General features: G+C 37.6%; 1 protein-coding gene across 3 annotated transcripts in view; it reads left to right on the top strand.

The window, feature by feature from the left end:
• The window catches only part of IL1RAPL2 (interleukin 1 receptor accessory protein like 2), a 1179835-nt gene that overhangs the window by 1132065 nt on the left and 26626 nt on the right, over positions 1-21144 (top strand). For all 3 annotated transcript variants that reach the window (XM_032397763.1, XM_032397764.1, XM_032397762.1), the window contains one exon: positions 17550-17695. In XM_032397763.1, the coding sequence (XP_032253654.1) occupies positions 17550-17695 (146 nt within the window). The remainder of the gene's footprint in view (positions 1-17549; positions 17696-21144) is intronic.

Below are 21144 nucleotides of genomic sequence, written 5' to 3'. Positions count from 1 at the left end.
ACAGTGGATCTTAGCCTTGACCTATACATAAAATATTTAAAGCCTACCTAACATATTTGTTATATCTCTTCTTTTACTGAGCAGACTCTAGATGTCCAGTATCAAATATAATATCTTATATTATAAGCTACTCTAGACAAGAATCTATAATTAGCAAATAATAATAATAATAATTAATAATAAATCCTCTTCATTTTTTTTACTACACAGTAAATTACAAAAGCATTTTGGCATCCTTAATAACATTGGGATTTTCATGATAGTCATCTGAGATAAAGAGTATCGATGTAGTCCATATATACAATGGAATATTACTCAGCCATCAGAAAGGATGAATACCCAACTTTTACATCAATATGGATGGGACTGGAGGAGATTATGCTAAGTGAAATAAGTCAAGCAGAGAAAGTCAATTATCATATGGTTTCACTTATTTGTGGAACATAAGGAATAGCATGGAGGACATTAGGAGAAGGAAAGGAAAAATGAAGGGGGGCGGAAATTGGAGGGGGAGACAAACCGTGAGAGACTATGGACTCTTAGAAACAAACTGAGGGTTCTAGAGGGGAGGGGGTTGGGGGGATGGGTCAGCCTGGTGATGGGTATTAAGGAGGGCACGTACTGCATGGAGCACTGCTTGTTACACGAAAACAATGAATCGTGGATCACTACATCAAAAACTAATGATGTATTGTATGGTGACTAACATAACATAATAAAATAAAATAAAATTTAAAAATAAATAAATAAATAAATAAATAAGTGGGAAAAAAGAGTATCACTTTATTTTACAGAATAAAAAAAAATTGGTTTAGAGATTGAGGAAGAGCTGTCCCTGGGCAGTTTGTTTACTGTTCCAGTGGAGCTAGACTGAATTCATCAAAACACAACTAGCAAGAATCTTCAGTTGCCCAGAATGGTTTGTTGTACACCACATTTAGGATGCAGAGTCAAAACTTGCCCGGGACTGAAAGAGTGAAAATCAGTCTGAACTGAGAATAAGCAGTCCTGCTATTAATCAGCCTGGGAGGACAGACAGATAAAGCCAGCTGCAAAGTTAACAGAAAACACTTTTTCTCCCAAGGTCATGCAGCAATTGTAAAATGCCATAACGACCCCCACCTCTTTTGAGTGACTACTGCTTTCTTACCAGTGATGCCCCACAACTACTTTTCTATTTTCATATATTACTGGGAATACCCAATTGCTAAGCCATCCTTGCCTCATGACAGTTCTCAACCCCTAGTCAATCCTCCCTTCTCCCAATCCTACCTTAAAAATCCCAACCAATCCAGAATTTATCAGGGCTTCCCTAGACTCTACTCAAAATCATTCAGTGGAAATCCAAACATTACAAAAGATGCTTTCTTCCTACCTTCAATTGAGGAATGATCCACAGTTATTTTGAAGTGTCCCACCTACAATGCATTCAGTCAATAAGTCTGATTTTGTCAGACTATAGGTTTGATCCTGGTCACTAATAAGGCTTTAATAGGTACTTTAAAAATGACATTAAAAGAAAGAATTTGTTTAAGAGCTTTTTAGAAGCATACTCCTATTCTTGATATTCTCAATCATCATTCCTGGACAATGATTACTCATACTTATAATAATAACCCAGAGACTGTGCAAGATACCTAGACATCATAAGAGGGCTCAGTTTGGTTTAAGGGACCATTTAGGATGAATAGTAATTGGAATTAGATATTTTATTTTATTTTATTTTGGGGGAATCAAATCTCTTCACTTTATTTCATGCTAGATTTTTAAAATTTTCCAGCTTTGTTGAGGTATAAATATAAAAATTGTGTGTATTTAAGATATACAACATAATGTTTTGGTATACGTATACATTACAAATCAAGTTAAACCATAATCAAGCTATTAACTTATCCACCACCATACATACTTACCAGTTTTGTGTGTGTGTGTGGTGAAAACACTTGATATTTACTCTCTTAGCAAATTTCAAGTATACAGTAAACTTATTACTAACTATAGTCATCATGCTGTATATTAGGTCTCTAGAACTTACTCATTATATACCTGAATGACCAGCATCTCCTCATTTCTTCCTCCATCTCTGGGTAACCACCATTCTATTCTGTTACTATGAGTTTGGTATTTTTAGATTTCACATATAAATGATATCATATCATATAGTATATTTCATTTTCTGACTTATTTCGCTTTGCATACTATTCTTCAGATTCCCTTATGTTGTTGCAAATGGCAAAGTTTCCTTATTTTTTAAGACTGAATAATATTTCATTGTATATATAAACTACATTTTTTTAAACCATTCCTCCATTGATGGACACAGGCTGTTTCCGTATCTTGGCTATTATATAATGCTGCAATGAACATGAGAGTGAAAATACCTGAGATCTTTATTTCGTTTCCTTTGCATATATACCCAGAAGTGGGATTGCTGGGTCATATGGTAGTTTTATTTTTAATTTTTTGAGGAATATCTGGATTGATGTCCATAGCGACTGCAACCAATTTTATTCCAACCGACAGTGGACAGGGTTCCCTTTTATCCGTATCCTAGCCAGCAATTTTCATCTTTTGTCTTTCTGATAATAGCCATTCTAACAGGTGGGAGATGATATCTCATTTTGATTTTGATTTGCATTTCCCTGATGATAGTGAAGATGAGCAACTTTTTATATACCCATTGGCCATTTATATGTCTTCTTTGGAGAAATATTTATTCAGGTCTTTTGCCCACTTTTAATAAGGTTATTTGTTTTGTTTTGTTTTTATATTGAGTTGTAAGAGTTCCTTATGTGTTTTGGGTTTTAACCCCTTATAAGATATATAGTTTGCAAATATTTTCTCCTATTCCCTAAGTTACCGTTTCACTCTCTTTTTTTTTTCCAGAGAAAGAGCGGGAGGGAGGGGAAAGAGGAGAGGGAGAGAGAGAATCTTTTTGTTTTTAAATATCCAAAATATATTTTAAAAATGTATACAATTCAATAACAAAAAAACACAATAATCCTATTTAAAAATAGGCAGAGGATTTGAAAGGACATTTCTCCAAAGAAGACATACTAATGGCCAAAGGGCACATGAAAAGATACTCAGCATCACTAATCTTCAAAGAAAGGTAAATTAAAACCACAATGAGATATCACAGTACACCTCTAAGAATGGCTAGTATCAAAAAGACAAGAAATAACAAGTGTTGGCAGGCATGTGGAGAAAAGGAACCCTTGTGCACTGTTGGTGGGAATGCAAACTGGTGCAGCCACTGTGGAAAACAGTATGGAGGTTCCTCAAAAAATTAAAAATAGAACTACCATATTATCCAGCAATTCCTACTGGGTATCTATCCAAAGAAAATAAAAACACTAATTCAAAAAGATATATGCACCTTCATGCTTATTGCAGCATTATTAATAATAGCCAAGATACAGAAACAACCTGTGTCCATCTTTGGGTGAATAAATATTTCTCAAACAATTATGCAGTGCTAGGTACTGGTATATAACTATCACCTTTGACTAGCATTCTCTAGGTGACTTTTATTGTTAATTTTATTTTATTATGTTATGTTAATCACCATACATTACATCATTAGTTTTTGATGCAGTGTTCCATGATGCATTGTTTGTGTATAACACCCAGTGCTCCATTCAATACGTGCCTTCTTTAATACCCATCACCGGGCTAACCCATGCCCCCACCCCCCTCCTTAAGCAGGCTCCACGTCCAGTGCATAGCCCAATGTGGGGCTCCATTTCACAACCATAAGATCATGACCTGAGCTGAAATCAAGAGTCAGGTGCTTTTCCAACTGAGCTACCCAGGTGCCCCTTCCACTCTCTTTTTTGATAGAAATATAATTGACATACATTATATTAGTTTCATGTGTACAACCTAATGATTTTATATTTGTATATATTGCAAAATGATCACCACGATAAGTCTAGTTACATTTGTCACCATACATACAAATTTTTTTCTTATAATGAGCAATTTTAAGAATTACTCTATTAGCAACTTTCAAATATATAACACAGTATTATTAACTGTAGTTGCCATGCTGTACATTACATCCCCATCACTTACGTATATTGTAATTGGAAATTTGTACCTTTTAATTCCCTCCACTCATTTCGCCCACCCTTCAACCCTCTGCCTCTCCACCAATTTGGTCTTTGTATCTATGAGCTTGTGTTTTTTTTTCTTTTTTTAGATTCCACATATAAAGGAGATGATATGGTATTTTAGAAACTTTTTAGTTTGATGCACTTGTCTTTCTTTTTTGTTTGTTGTTTGTTTTGCTTTTCTTTCCTGTGCTTTTGGTATCTTATACAAAAAAAAAAAAAAATCATTGCCTAGACCAATGTCAAAAAGTTTTTCCCTATGTTTTCTTCTAGTAGTTTTATGGTTTCACATTTTATGTTTCTCTTTAATCCTTTTTGGATTAATTTTTGTATATGATGTGAGATAAGGGTCCAATTTTATTCTTCTGTATGTGGATATAAAGTTTTTCCAATACTACCTACCGAAGAGACTATCCGTTCCCCATTCTGTATTTTTGACATGCTTTTTGAAGATCTGTTGACTATGGGTTGTGGATTTATTTCTCAGTGCCCTATACTGTTCTGTCTATATTTTTATTTTTATACTAATCCATACTGTTTTGGTTACTGTAGCTTTGTGATATAATTTGAAATCAGGAATTGCAATCCCTCCAGTTTTGCTCTTCCTGTTCAAGATTGTTTTAGCTATTTGGAGTCTTTTATGGTTCCATATATTTTAAGATATTTTTACTATTTCTATAAAAAAATGCCATTGGGATTTTGATAGGGGTTACACTGAATCTATAGACCACTCTGGATGGTTTAGACATTTTAACAATATTAATTCTTCCAATATATGAATACAGATGTCTTTCCATTTATCTGTGTTTTCTTCAATTTCTTTCATCACCATTTTATAATTTTCACTATACACATCATTCACCTCTTTGGTTAAGTTTATTCCTAAGTACTTTATTATTTTTGTTGCCAATGGATGGTATTATTTGCTTAATTTCCTTTTTGTGCCTTCTCTGGTTTTATTTGAACATTTTATGTGCTTTTATTTTCGCTTGTCTCTTAGCATATCAATTGTACTCTTACAAAATTTAGCGGTAGGCCTACAGTTTGCAATATATATTTATAACTAATCTAAGTCCACTTTCAAATAATACTATACTGCTTCACATGTAGTGCAGGTACCTTAAAACAGTCATTAATTTCACTTATCCATAAACTATAATCACCAAATACATTGATGTTATTGTTTTCACATTTTTAACTTTATTAAAATGATCCACAAGGGGCGCCTGGGTGGCTCAGTTGGTTGGGCGACTGCCTTCGGCTCAGGTCATGATCCTGGAGTCCCGGGATCGAGTCCCGCATCGGGCTCCCTGCTTGGCAGGGAGTCTGCTTCTCCCTCTGACCCTCCTCCCTCTCATGCTCTCTGTCTCTCATTCTCTCTCTCTCTCAAATAAATAAAATCTTAAAAAAAAAAATAAATAAAATAAAATAAAATAAAATAAAATAAAATGATCCACAAATATAATTGTATATATTTAAAGTGTACAATGTGATTTGATATACATATATATTGTAGAATGATTATCAAGATCAAGATAATTAACACATCCATCAGCTCACACTGTTAACATAATTAACTCTTTTTTTAAATGAGGTGAGAAAGTCTAAGATCTACTCCAAACAACTTTCATGTATACAATACCATATTATTAACTATAGTAACCATGCTGTATAATAGATCCTCTGAACTTATTTTTGCTATAACTGCTATTTTCTATTATTGTTCTAAACAAAATGTGACATGTTAGATAAATCATGAATAGAAAAAAACAAAATATTTTATCTTCACTTATTTCTTCTCTAACACTCCTTTCATTATATAGATCCAAATTTCTGACCTATATCATTTTCATTTTTTCTGAAGAACTTTTAACACTGCTTGCAAGACAGGTTTACTGGCAACAAGTTCCTTCAGTTTTTGCCTAAGAAACTCTATTTCTCTTTCTTTAATGAATAATTTAGATGGATACAGTGTTTTAGGTTGGTGGTTGTTTTTTTCAACGCTTCAAATATTTCACTGTACTTTTCTTGCTTGCATGGTTTCTAAAGATAAATCTCATGTATTTCTTATTGTTAATTTAATTTTATTTTATTATGTTATGTTAGTCACCATACATCATTAGTTTCTGATGTAGTGTTTCATGATTCATTGCTTTCATATAACAGCCAGTGCTCCATGCAGTACATGCCCTCCTTAATACCCATCACTGGGCTAACCCATCCCCCCACCCCCCTCACCTCTAAAATCCTCAGTTTGTTTCTCGAAGTCCATAGTCTCTCACTGTTCGTCTCCCCCTCCGATTCCCCCCTTCATTTTTCCTTTCCTTCTCCTAATGTCCTCCATGCTATTCCTTATGTTCCACAAATAAGTGAAACCGTATGATAATCGACTTTCTCTGTTTGACTTATTTCACTTCCCATAATCTCCTCCAATCCCATCCATGTTGATGCAAAAGTTTGGTATTCATTCTCTCTGATGGCTGAGTAATATTCCATTGTATATATAGACCCCATCTTCTTTATCAATTCATCTGTTGATGGACATCTCGCCTCTTTCCACAGTTTGGCTATTGTGGACATTGCTGCTATGAACATTGGGGTGCATAGGGCCCTTCTTTTCACTACATCTGTGCCTTTGGGGTAAATACCCAGGAGTGCAATTGCTGGGTCATAGGGTAGCTCTGTTTTTAATTTTTTGAGAAACTTCCACACTGTTTTCCAAAGTGGCTGTCCAACTTGCATGCCCACCAACAGTGTAAGAGGGTTCCCCTTTCTCTACAACCTCTCCAACATTTGTTGTTTCTTGCCCTGTCCATTTTTGCCATTCTAACTGGTGTAAGGTGGTATCTCAGTGTGGTTGTGATTTGAATTTCCCTGATGGCTAATGATGTTGAACATTTTTTTCATGTGTCTGTTGGCCATTTGTATGTCTTCTTTGAGAAGTGTCTGTTCATGTCTTCTGCCCATTTTTTGACTTGATTATTTGTTTTTTGGGTGTTGAGTTTGAGAAGTTCTTTATAACTCTTGGATATCAGCCCTTTGTCTGTAGTGTCATTTGCAAATATCTTCTCCCATTCTGTGGGTTGCCTCTTTGTTTTGTTGACTGTTTCCTTTGCTGTGCAGAAGCTTTTTATCTTGATGAAGTCCCAAAGTTCATTTTTGCTTTGGTTTCACTTGCCTTTGGAGATGTATCTTGAAAGAAGTTGCTGTGGCCGATGTCAAAGAGGTTATTGCCTATGTTCTCCCCTAGGATTTTGATGGATTCCTGTTTCACATTGAGGTCTTTCATCCATTTTGAGTTTATCTTTGTGTATGGTGTTAGAGAATGGCGAGTTTCATTCCTCTGCATGTGGCTGTCTGATTTTCCCAGCACCATTTATTGAAGAGACTGTCTTTTTTCCATTGCATATTTTTTCTTGCCTTGTCGAAGATTATTTGACCATGGAGTTGAGGGTCCAAATCTGGGCTCTCTGTTCTGTTCCATTGGTCTATATGTCTGTTTTTGTAACAATACCATGCTGTCTTGGTGATCACTGTTTTGAAATTTGGCTTGAAATCGGGCAACATGGTGCCCCCAGCTTTGTTTTTCTTTTTCAACATTTTCTTGGTGATTTGGGGTCTTTTCTGATTCCATACAAATTTTAGGATTGTTTGTTCCAGCTGTTTGAAAAATGTCATTGGAATTTTGATCGGGATGGCTTTGAAGGTATAGATTGCTCTGGGTAGCATAGACATTTTAACAATGTTTATTCTTCCGATCCATGAGCATGGAATATTTTTCCATCTTTTTGTGTCATCTTCAATTTCTTTTTTTTTATTTTTTATTTTTTAATTTTTTTTTAAAGATTTTATTTATTTATTTGAGAGAGAGAGAATGAGTGAGAGAAAGAGAGAGAGAACACATGAGAGGGGGGGAGGGAAGAGGGAGAATCAGACTCCCTGCTGAGCAGGGAGCCTGATGCGGGACTCGATCCCGGGACTCCAGGATCACGACCTGAGCTGAAGGCAGTCGCTTAACCAACTGAGCCACCCAGGCGCCCCTTCTTCAATTTCTTTCATGAGTGTTCTGTAGTCCCTAGAGTATAGATCCTTTACATCTTTGGTTAGGTTTATTCCGAGGTATCTTATGGTTTTTGGTGCTATTGTAAATGGAATCGTTTCTCTAATTTCTCTTTCTACAGTTGCATTGTTAGTGTATAAGAAAGCAACTGATTTCTGTGCATTGATTTTGTATCCTGTCACATTACTGAATTGCTGTATGAGTCCTAGTAATTTGGGGGTGGAGTCTTTTGGGTTTTCCACATAAAGTAACATATCATCTGCAAAGAGAAAGAGTTTGACTTCTTCTTTGCCAATTTGAATAACGTTTATTTCTTTTTCTTGTCTGATTGCTGTTGCTAGGACTTCTAGTACTATGTTGAACAATAGTGACAAGAGTGGGCATCCTGGACGTGTTCCTGATCTTAAGGGAAAGGCTCTCACCTTTTCCCCATTGAGGGTGATATTTGCTGTGGGTTTTTCATAGATGGATTTTATGAACTTGAGGAATGTTCCCTCTAACCCTCTACTCTAGAGTTTTAATCAGGAAAGGATGCTGTATTTTGTCAAATGTTTTTTCTGCATCAATTGAAAGGACCATAGGGTTCTTCTCTCTCCTCTTATTAATGTGTTCTATCACATTGATTGATTTGCGAATGTTGAACCACGCTTGCATCCCGGGAATAAATCCCACTTGGTTGTGGTGGATGATCCTTTTAATGTATTGTCAGATCCTATTAGCTAGGATTTTGTTGAGGATTTTTGAACCCATATTCATCAAGGATATCAGTCTGAAATTCTCCTTTTTAATAGGGTCTTTGCCTGGTTTGGGGATTAAAGTAATGCTGGCCTCATAGACTGAGTTTGGAAGTTTTCCTTCTGTTTCTATTTTGAAACAGCTTCAGTAGAATAGGTATTATTTCTTCTTTGAATGTTTGGTAGAATTCCCCAGGGAATCCATCAGGCCATGGACTCTTGTTTTTTGGGATATTTTTGATCACTGCTTCGATCTCGTTACTGGTTATTGGCCTATTCAGGTTGTCAATTTCTTCCTGTTTCAGTCTTGGTAGTTTATAGGTTTCCAGGAAGGCATCCACTTCATCCAGATTGCTCAGTTTATTGGCATATAGTTGTTGATAATAATTTCTAATAATTGTTTCTATTTCTTTGGTGTTAGTCATGATCTCTCCCCTTTCATTCATAATTTTATTAATTTGGTCCTTTCTCTTTTCTTTTGGATAAGTCTGGCCAGTGGTTTATTGATCTTATTAATTCTTTCAAAGAACCAACTTCTAGTTTCGTTGATCTGATCTGTGTTTCCGGTTTCTAATTCATTGATCTCTGCTCTAATCTTAAGTATTTCTCTTCTAATGCGTGACTTAGGCATCGTTTGTTGCTTTTTCTCTAGTTCTTTAAGGTGTAGAGTTAGTTGGTGAATTCGGGATTTTTCTATTTTTTTGAGTGAGGCTTGGGTGGCTATGTATTTCCCCCTTAGGACCACCTTTCAGTATCCCATAGGTTTTGGACTGATGTGTTTTCGTTCTCATTGGTTTCCATGAATTGTTTAAGATCTTCTTTGATTTCTTGGTTGACCCAAACATTCTTGAGCAGAGTGGTCTTTAGCTTCCAGTGTTTGAATTTATTCCAAATTTTTTCTTGTGATTGAGTTCCAGATTTAAAGCATTATGGTCTGAGAATATGCAGGGAATAATCTCAGTCTTTTGGTATCAGTTAAGACCTGATTTGTGACCCACTATGTGGTCTATTCTGGAGAAAGTTCCATGTGCACTCGAGAAGAATGAGTATTCTGTTGTTTTAGGGTGGAATGTTCTGTATATATCTATGAGGTCCACTTGGTCCAATTGTCATTCAAAGCTCTTGTTTCTTTGTTGATTTTCTGCTTAGATGATCTGTCTATTGCTGAGAGTGGAGTATTGAGGTCTCTTACAATTAACGTATTGTTATCAATATGACTCTTTATTTTGGTTAACAGTTGGCTGATGTAGATGGCTGCTCCCATGTTGGGGGCATAGATATTTACAATTGTTAGATCTTCCTGTTGGATAAACCCTTTAAGAATGATATAGTGTCCTTTTGTGTCTCTAACTACAGTCTTTAGTTTAAAATCTAATTTGTCTGATATAAGAATTGCTAGCCCAGCTTTCTTTTGAGGTCCGTTGGCATGGAAGATGGATCTCCATCCCTTCACTTTCAGTCTGGATGTATCTTTAGGTTCAAAATGAGTCTCTTGCAGACAGCATATGGATGGGTCCTGTCTTTTTATCCAATCTCCAATTCTATGCCATTTTATGGGAGCATTTAGGCCATTCATGTTGAGAGAGATTATTGAAAGATATGAGTTTATTGTCATCATGTTGCCTGTGAAGACCTTGTTTTTATAGATTGTCCCTGTAAATTTCTGTTGTACATCACTCTTGGGGTCTTTCTGCTTTTATAAACCCCCCCTTAATATTTCTTGCAGGGCCAAGTTAGTGGTCACATATTCTTTCAGTTTCTGCTGTTCTTGGAATCTCTGCATCTCTCCATCCATTCTAAATGACAGCCTTGCCAGATAAAGTATTCTTGGCTGCATGTTCTTCTCGTTTAGTACCCTGAATATGTCTTGCCAGACCTTTCTGGCTTGCCAGGTCTCTGTGGATAGGTCTGATGTTATTCTGATGTTCCTCCCTCTGTACATAAGGAATCTCTTCCCCCTACCTGCCCTTAAGATGGTTTCGTTGTTTCTAAGGTTTGCGAGTTTTACTATTACATGCCAGGGCGTTGGCCTGTTTTCCTTGATCTTGGGAGGGGTCCTCTTTGCCTCTAGGACACAAATGTTTGTTTTATTCCCCAGATTAGGGAAGTTCTCAGCTGCAATTTGCTCAAATATATCTTCTAGTCCTCTCTCTCTCTCCACCCCCTCAGGGACCCAACAATTCTGACATTGGAACGTTTCATGCTGTCACTTATTTCTCTGATTCTGTTTTCATGGATTTTGAGTTGTTTCTCCCTGGCTTCCTCTTTTTCCTTCTTTTCTATCAGTTGGTCTTCTAGATCACTAATTCATTCTTCTGCCTCGCTTACCCTAGCTGTTAGATTATCTAGATTAGATTGGATCTCATTGATAGCATTTTTAAATTCTGCCAGTTCAGCTTCCATTTTTGCCCTTAGAGACTCTATGTTGTCATTAATCGATTTCTCCATTCTAGCTATTGTCTTTATAACTGCTACCCTGAAGTCCATTTCCGACATCTTGGTTATATCTGTATCCATTTGTAAATCTGTGGCAGAAGTCACAGTCTCTGAGTCTTTCCTATTTTGGGGGTTCTTCGTCCTAGTCATTCTGTTGAGGGTTTGTTAAGGGAATGTACAGAGTCCAAATTATTGACCACAATGCAAGTAAGATGCACCTGTTTTATAAGGACCTTAGGGTTGTCAGCCTCTTGTTCTCCCAGCCTGTCTTCTGGGGGAGGGGCCTGCCACACTGTCAGTCAGGCAACCCTGCTTGGGCAGAGTTGCCCTGCCCCCTGTGGGTGGGACTGGGCTCAGTGAAAACCGGTGTTTGGGGGCTTTTGTTCTCTGGTGGCTTTCTCTGGTGGCTTTCTGCCTCTCTTCCAAGAGTCAGAGAAGAAGAGAGCATTTCCAATCCTCTGCCTCAGAGCAGAGAGATTGCAGTCTGCTCTTCACTGAGCCTCCTGGCTACACTATCTCCGTTTCTGTCTGTACTGTTATAAACTGCAGCATCCTGGGTTGTGCGCCCCTCAGCAGCGCTCCCAGTCCTCACCTCCAGGTCGGGGCACGGGGTCATGTCTCTGCCCTTTGTGCTTCTAAAACTGCCAACCACCCCCAGGTTGCACGCACAGCCTTGCCACTCCAGGTTTCAGTCCGGAGGGCTGCCCTAAAGTCCTTTCCCCATCACTACCGGTCTGTGCCCTGTCCCCATTGTGGGAGGCTATTGCTCACCAGGGGTGTAAGATCCCCATGGCTCCCTCCCCCTTCCATTTATCTTCTGATATCTGCCCGTGGAATCACTGCTCCCTGCTTCATACCTCAAAACCACTGCCTGTGATATTCTGTTTGTAGAGATCCAGATCTATCTTCTTACATCTCAGGCTGATTTCTTGGGTGTTCAGAGTGGTCTGGTAGATATCCAGCTCAATTCCGGGTACTGGTTGGAATAGGGTCCCTTACTCCTCCGCCATCTTTTTTTCCCAAATCTGATGTATTTCTTATTCTTGTTCTTGTATAGGTACTTTTATTTCCTCCGGATTATTTCAAGATTTTCTCTTTGTTTTGATTTTCTGCAGTTAGAATATGATATATCAATGTGTACATTTTTTAGTATTAATTATGCTTGGTATTCTCTTAGCTTCCTACAATCTGTGGTTTGGAGTCTTTAACTTTGGAAAATTGTCAGCTCTAATACTTTAAATATTTCTAATTATTCCTTTCTTTCTTCTCATTTTGGTGTTTCCATTACATGTGTCTTACCCTTTTTGTAATTATCCTTTGGGAGTTTCATATTTTATTCCATTTTTCCAGACCTTTTACTCTTTACATTTCAGTTTAGGAGATTTCTATTGATGTATCTTCAAGATCACTAATTCTTTCTTCACCTCTGTCCAGTCTACTGATGAGCCCATGAAAAGCATTCTTTATTTCTATTACTGTTACTGTGTTTTTATTTCTAGCATTTTCTTTTGATTCTTTCTTAGTTTCCATCTCTCCGGTTACATTACCCATCTATTGATATATATTGTTCACTTTTCCCATTGAATCCCTTAACATATTAAACATAGTTATTTTGCATTCCCAGTTTGATCATTCCAAAATCTCTGCCATATCTGAATATGGTTCTGATGCGTGTTTTGTCTCTTCAGACTGCATTCTTTGGGTTTTTGTTTCTTTGGGGTTTTTTTGGGGGGGGTTATTGGTTTTTTTTTTTCTTTTTTTTTTGCTTTTTAACTTTTTTTTGGTAACTTTTTGTTGTTTTTGAAAACCACATATTATGTATCAGGTAAGAGGAACTGAAGTAAATAGGCTTTTAGTGTGAGATTTTATGTTTATGTTGTTAGGCTGGGTTTAGTGTTTGCTCTAGTTGTAGGTGTAAGAAGCTAAAATTTCCTATAATGTACTTGTTTATGTCTCCACTGTTTTCTTTGTGTTTTCCTAGAGACTCCTTCTTAAATAGGGTCTGAGCTTTGCAGTTCTTTCAGCTGAAAGCCCTTGTTATCATACAGGAGCCTGATTGATGTGGTGGTAAGCATTCTATAATCCTATGATAAAATCTCAGTCTTTTAGTGAGCCTGTGACTCTGAACTATGACCTTCACAACTTCTTCTCAGCTTTCCTCCTCTTTTTAAGTGAGACAGGAAAGTTTGAGGGGGCTGGAGTTGGGTATTGTATTTCCCTTCCCTCAGGAAGGTTAGGTTTGGTAAAATCCAAGTAGTTTAGGCTCTGATACAAGAGTTTCCTTTCAGGGCAGGCCTTTGTTAAGAAGGGAGTGCTCTGGGCTCATTTCAAGATAGTTGCTTTTTTTTAATTCCCTGACAGAAACATAGGGAAACTTTTCTGTGATCTTCACCCTAAGACCCTGGTAGTGCTCCTAGAAGCAAACCTCTTGAAAATATGGAGTACCCCAAAGATTAGATCTAATGGAGTTTTTAAACTCTCTGGTAGTGTGTAGTGGCCCTACAGTGACTTATCAGTTATAGTTTGTTTCTATCTGTGCTGGCTCTTGCTCCTTGGTTTCTGCTTCCACTATACTGTGATTCTCAGTATTTGCCTGTCTGAAGTTTCTGGGGCAGGAGTTTACCCTGTGACCTCAACTCTCTGATGGATCTAATAATTGTTAATTTTAATTTTCTTCAGCTGTTTTTCTTATTGTAAGGATGAGAATGACAACTTCCAAGCTTTTTTTAGTACTAGTTTTTAAGAATAGGTCTTGACTAAATAAAACTTTTGAAGGTGGTAATTTCTGTCACCTGAACTTATTATTTTCTATTTTTTCTGGTGTTTGCTGTTGCATATAACTTGCCTTCAGTGTTAATCCTTGGAATAAAATGCTTCTGAAGTTACTTGAAGTATCTCCCAAGATCCTCTCATTTGTATCCTCCATTCCAAAGCCAGCCTCTTTAGTGTCTTTCTTTCACATATTCTGCAAAAACCTGTTCTTATCTTCCATCCTAGAAAACACTCCCTTATTCTTTTTGTCTAGGCAGACTCTTCTCAAGCCTTTTCCAGTTAATTTAGTCAAAATAGTCTCTCCCGTCTTTGAAAGCTGTTGTAAGCATGACTGTACCACTCTTCTTTACATCATTATGTGTATATTTTTTCAACTTTGTAGATCTTTTCTCTTTTTTAAATTTTAATGCTTACTGGGAGCAGGGACCTGTTTTTTGTTTGTTTGTTTGTTTTTGTTTTTGTTTTTGTTTTTGTTTTAGAGAGAGAGCACGCACACACACACAAGAGCTGAGGAGGAGGGGCAGAGGGAGAGAGAGAATCTTAAGCAAGTTCCACACCCAGCACAGAGCCCAGTGCAGGGCTCAATCTCACGACTCTGAGATCATGACCTGATCCGAAATCAAGAATCGAACACTTAACTGACCGAGCCACCCAGGCACCCCAGGGACCTTGTCTTTTAATGTTTATATTTATCTTACACCAAATGTCTAGCCCAGAGCTAGGCACTTAGCTGGTGACTGACAAAGAATCACTGGTAGATTGTTATATATCAATATTTGCTAGGAAATTATGATTGCTCTACTGAGTGATTAGTAAAGATAAACATCAGCTGACTCTTTAACTACCAAAAAGCAAGTCACTTCTAGATTTTCAAGAGCTGATAATTAAGACACCTCAAATATATTAATAGATGGATGACGGATCATTTTTCAATTCCTCCCTCTGGATTCTTTCTGCAGCCTGTGAAGAGCTGTTTTTGGAAACTGTATTAGAAATGAAGAGGGAAAGGCTTGGTCTGGAAGGAGAGGATCAGCTTTCTGCCTCATGCCTGGCAGAGGCTGTGGCTGCCCTACACATGAAGCTTTAAATCAAACTTAATTTGTGGTGCTTAAGCAGCTTCTGGCACTAAAGAAGGTTCTTCCATAGCAGGTTACACAGAAGTAAAAGAATCGAGTGTAGTGGGATTTACCCATAGCACAGAGAAAATGGAGAAAGTAAAATTCAATATAAACCATGAAGACGGCAAATTCTAATTTTTCCCTTGGTTAGGTATATGTTGAGAGAGGAAAACTACAACTTTATCAAGGAAGAAAAAAGTTAATAGAAAGACTACCAATAAAATGTGGTTAAGAAAATTCTTCCATTTGTCTAGTTCAGCAATGGTACATAAACGTAAAGGGCAGGAGACTTACTCAAGTTACAAATGCCAGTATTATCAACTCTCAGATATGTGTATCACTGGGAGGGTACAGAAACAGGGTAGTTTTAAAAGCATGACTATTTGGAATATAATCTGGGCTTCAGATTTCTGTGTGGGAGACTCAGATTCCAGGAACTCTCCTCCACCAACCCAACTTTAAGTCTTCTTTCTCTCAAAGGGGAACCAGAAGAGATTAAGCCAATCGAATTTTAAATATCAATAAATATCAATATAAATATTTTTGTAGGAGCCAAAATTTAAACAATCTACTTTTGATAATGAAATGTTGATGTTTATTAACATTGCTTTGCATGTATACAATGCTATTAACTTTTTAAATTACTTTAACCCATTTTACCCTCACGACAAAGTTGAGTAGGGTAGGTATTTTTTTCAACTTAAAGCTGAGTTAAATTAAGGCAGCATTGATTTAATGACTTTGTAAGGATCAAGCTTAAACTTGTAAATTGGAGGCCTGTACTTAGAACCCATTTTTCTCTGAGCATAGTTGTCTTTTCCAACTTTCTGTTAAATGCCAGTAAATCAGAGGGTTCTTTTCTGCATTCATAACCAGGTGTCTGAAAAGGATATGAGAATTAACTCCAGTGCTCCAGTTTTCTATCTTGCAAATACATGTATTTAAGAACCTCACCCCAGGGGCCCCTGGGTGGCTCAGTCAGTTAAGCATCCAACTGGATTCCGGGTCCTGGGATGGAGTGCTGCGTCAGGCTCCATCCTCAGCGGGAAGTCTGCTTGGGGATTCTCTCTCCCTCTCCTTTTGCCCCTCCCCCTGCTCTCTCTCTCAAATAAAATAAATCTTAAAAAAAAGAACCTCACCCCAGAACTTAAAGGCATGATTGCCACCATGTAGACATGCAATTTGCTTTTTCTCTGGTCAAAAGCAGAAGACGGGGTGCCTGGATAGCTCATTCAGTTAAGTGTCCGCCTTGGGCCCAGGTCATGGTCTCAGGGTCCTGGGATCCAGCCCTGAGTTGGGCTTCCTGCTCAGTGGGGAGTCTGCTCCTCCCTCCCTTCTGCCCCTCCCCCTTCCCCCCGCTCATGCTCTCTCTTGCTCTCTCGCTCTTTCTTTCTCAAATAAATAAATAAAATCATTTTTTTAAAAAAAGCAGGAAACAGAAAAGTCAGCAGGGTACCCACTTTCACCTCACTCAGGAGGCAGCTGGCCATTGGTGAGAATATCTCTCTGAAGAAACAGGAAACACACTTCTTAGGAAAGGTTTCTGGCAACTCAGTTCCTCTGTAAAGAACACCTATTCCTGGCCATTTAAGGCCCTCTGCGACTTCACTTGAGAAAGCAAAAAGCAGGACTATGAGAAAATGTCACATAGGGGAGGGTTTTCCCTGTGAGGGGAGAAAGGAGAAAGACAAACGGGGAACAGCGTCTGGAAAAGGCAGGGCCATGGCAGTGGGCTAGCATCATTGGCAGGATAGGGCACAGAACACGTGCTTGCATTGGACAAATGCAAGAGGAAAGTAAAGGTCAGACTTCTCATGGATATTTGGGGATAGAAGGCCACTAAACACTTTCAGTTTACTTTTTATAAGATAACCATTTTCAGTGCTCATTTCTTTACCTTCTTACCCCCTGTTGTCAAAACTCTAACTTTTAACACAAACACTACACCTATCAATTTTATCCCTTCATGGCATGGTGCAAAAATCTAATTTGTTTTCATAAATTCAGCTTAGAACATAGAGCCCAATGTTTCCTCCTTTTTGCCACACAAATCATGTTGGCTTCATTTATCAAAGCCTACTGGCATGGTAATATTTCTTTTTGCTGAGTGAATTCCTCACTTCTTTCCTTTTCCATTTGATCTTCACATCAAGAGTCACTTTTTGTGTTTTCGTGTTGAAGGTTCCATACATACCACCGAGTTAAGATTCTCCATGCCCACTGGAGACCTTGTGAGCTACATACTGCAAGTTTTGCATGGCTGCTCTCTCCCCAAGTCAAACCAATTCAACCAAGAATACTGTCTTTATTTCAGGCTCCTCAAAGAGCATCTTGGAGAAAAAGAAGTTGAATTGGCACTCATCTTTGATTCAGTGGTGGAGGCTGACTTGGCAAATTATACCTGCCATGTGGAAAACCGAAATGGACGGAAACATGCCAGTGTTCTGCTACGTAAAAAGGGTATTTATTTTTATAACTATTACTATGGTTTGTTTAGCTACCAAGTAACTATTGAAGTTAAATATACTTTCGGGCCTTATTTTATCATTTAGCATGAACTTCTATTAAACATTTTGTCTTTTTAAGGAAAAAATATCTCTTTTGCTATGGATATTAGCATACAATGCCTATAATCATCTATCCATTAGGAAGTAGATAAATAAAATGAAATATTGTTATGTGTTAAATTCAGTGAGATAAAGTGTATCTTGGTTATAAGTGTTACATAAAATTTGATAGGTATTGGGTGCCTGGGTGGCTCAGTTGGTTAAGCGACTGCCTTTGGCTCAGGTCATGATCCTGGAGTCCCGGGATCGAGTCCCACATCAGGCTCCCTGCTCAGCAGGGAGTCTGCTTCTCCCTCTGACCCTCCTCCCTCTCCTGCTCTCTGTCTCTCATTCTCTTTCTCTCAAATAAATAAATAAAATCTTTAAAAAAAAATTTGATAGGTATTGACATGCAAATTTTTCTCTGTACTTCACCATCTTGTATTGCTTAAATGAGAAACTAGGGATTTTATTAATGGAAAAGAAACAAAGCCACTTTTTTATTCCCGAACTAAAATATAAATAAAAATAATGAAGAGATATCATAATATTCTTCTAATTGTTGTAATAAAGATTATAAACAATATTTCATGATACAACCTGGTGCTATTAAGAGGCCTCTGACAGATGCATATCCTTTAAAATATTTTGGCATTTATGGAAATCCCTCTCTAAATTTGGTTCCAGATAGGGTAGAAATTGTATATAATGGACAAAGAAAAGAAACTAAATTACAGATAAAGGAGATAAAAGCAAATATAGGAACAACAATCCCAACAGCTGGAGCAGCTTCTGAGATTGGCTCTTAACCCTGCCACAACTCTTGATTACTGCAAAAAGCTAAATATTTCTGTATGTGTGCAATTGGCAAAAGTTTTTGTAACTGTAACAGAACAAATGTTCTCAATCAGTGTTCTTGTTGTCTAGGCTATAGAGCAATAGGACAGATTCAGTCAACAAGGTCACTAGTTGTACCTCTTATCCAAGATGGAATTTCTATTTTCCAGCCAACCCTAATACTTGACCTTGACCAGCAAGCAGTTCTAGGGGAAGCAGGAAAATATCATTATTCTGAAAATAATGCTTTTTATCTCTCTAGTACCATTTCTTACTCAGCTGGATTTGATTCCATCTTAAAATAATGGAGTTTTTAAATATAAAGGAGTCTAATATGGAAAGTTAAATCAGGAGACCCTGGTTGAAGAGATCCTGGTTTGGCCACTGATTCAACTACTTGGTTCAGCAGGACTAGCTTATCTGATGAAGCATCCTGAATCTCAGTTTTCTTATCTGTAAAACATGGATAATAATATCTACATTATAGAGACACTTTGAGGCTCAAATGATAATGATATAGTGTGAAATATGTCACACTCAGCGTTTGCTATTATGCAGAACTTGGATAACTTCTCCTGTGCACCAGGCAACCACATAGTCCACCTACGTAACGGGCAGACATTGATCATGTCCAGATACCTTATGGCAAAGATCACTTTGTTCCTGCTCATTCTAGTCTTATTTTAGGCTCAGAGATCATCCAAGCCAGAGTCTGCAGCACCTCTGTATCCTCAGCAACTTGGGCAATGTCTGACCACTAATAGGTACTTAGAACCCATCTGGTTAATGAATGAATGTTATCTTTTATTATTGAAGATTATGTATAGCAAGTATTGTGCTAAGTATTGGGAAATAGAGTGATGAATAAGATAGACATCCCCAAGCCTGTGTGGGGCTTATAGTCTTCAGAGTAGAGAGAGTGCAAAGAAAGACAAACATTAAACATTAAGCAAAAAAATGTGCAACAAATACATAGTGTTACTACTATGAGGAAAAATAATGGTGGTGGTAGGTTTCCTATCATTCAGTCAGCAGAGATAGGAATAGCCTTGAGTTTAAAAATAAATCCATTTCTCTTTAATAAGGAAAGCAACCACTAGCAGCCCTTAAAATTTCTAATAATCTGACAGTAGAAACCAAAGCACACTGTATAACTGCCATCTCCCATGGCTTCTGCAAGGAAACGTATCTAAAGCATGAATAACTGAGAATATTAATTCTCATCTTTCTCATCTCCAAATATTAGAGTTCCCCAGGGTTCTGGTCCCCTCTTCTCACTTACTCCCTAGATGATTTCATTCCAACTCACAGGCTTACTTACATATATGCTGACAACTTCCAAATTTATATCTGTAGCCCACCTGATTTTCTTGCCTAAACTCCAGTGTTACATTCCTAACTGCCTATTCAACAACTACTCAAAAACTCCACTAGGAGACATATCTAGTAGGCATATCAAGCTTCCCTTGTCCCAAACAAGAATTCTGATTTCTCCTCCCTGTAAACCTGATCCTCCAGTTGCCTCCTCCATCTCCATTACCGTCCTTCCAGTTGCTCAGGCCAAAATCCTGGGACTCAGCCTAGTCCACCAGCAGATCCAATGGCTCTATTTTCAAGACATGTCCAGATTCTGATGACTTTCCCCACCTTCATTGTTACCACCCTAGTCTGAGCCACGATCATCAATTGCTTGGCTCACTGCAATGGCCTCCTAACTGGTCTCCCAGCTTCTTCCTTGTCCCCATATAGTCACAGTCCCCCATCACAGTAGCCAGAATGATCCTTTTAATATGTAAGTCAGATCATATTCCTCTAATCAGAACCCTCCAATTATAGAACCCTCTCTGTTACACTCAGAATGAAATCCCAAATCTATGCCATGGCCTACAATGCATGATATAATCTTTTCTGATTTCTGATCTCATTTTCTACTACAATCTGCCTATCTGTCTCAAACATCACACACACTAGCTTCCTTTCTATTTCTTGTACTCACCAAGCACAGTCCTGGGTGACGGTCTTTGCACTTGCTATTTCCTGAGCCTGGAACACTCTTCCCCCTGCTGTTCCCATGACTCACTCACTCTTCATTTAGGTCTCAGCTTAAATATTACCTACTTAATAGCTTTCCCTGGACACACTATACAAAATAATACTACCCATCACTTTCTTTGCTTTTGTTTTTTGTTTTCTTTTGTTTAGAATTTTAGAAATTGTAGTACAGTTTAAATCAGTGTGCCAGGTCCATTTCATCTCCTTCACTGCCAGATCTGGGGGAAGGGACTGCTTCAGTTTCCCTGCCTTCTCGTGATGACCAGATATATCAAGGTATCTGCACTTTCTTTGTTTAAAAATTTTTAGCTTTATTTAGGTAAAATTGACAAATAAAGTTGTAAGATATTTAAAGTATACAACATGATGATTTGATATACATATACATTGTGAGAGGATACCCCTGTTGAATTAATTAACACGTCCATTACCACACATATTTACCTTCTTCTTCTTCTTCTTCTTCTTCTTCTT

Source organism: Phoca vitulina, unplaced genomic scaffold, assembly GCF_004348235.1.
Source record: "Phoca vitulina isolate PV1807 unplaced genomic scaffold, GSC_HSeal_1.0 scaffold103, whole genome shotgun sequence".
Classification (NCBI taxonomy): domain Eukaryota; kingdom Metazoa; phylum Chordata; class Mammalia; order Carnivora; family Phocidae; genus Phoca; species Phoca vitulina.
The sequence above is the reverse complement of the archived record's forward strand: the minus strand, read 5'-3'. Positions and strand labels throughout refer to the sequence as shown.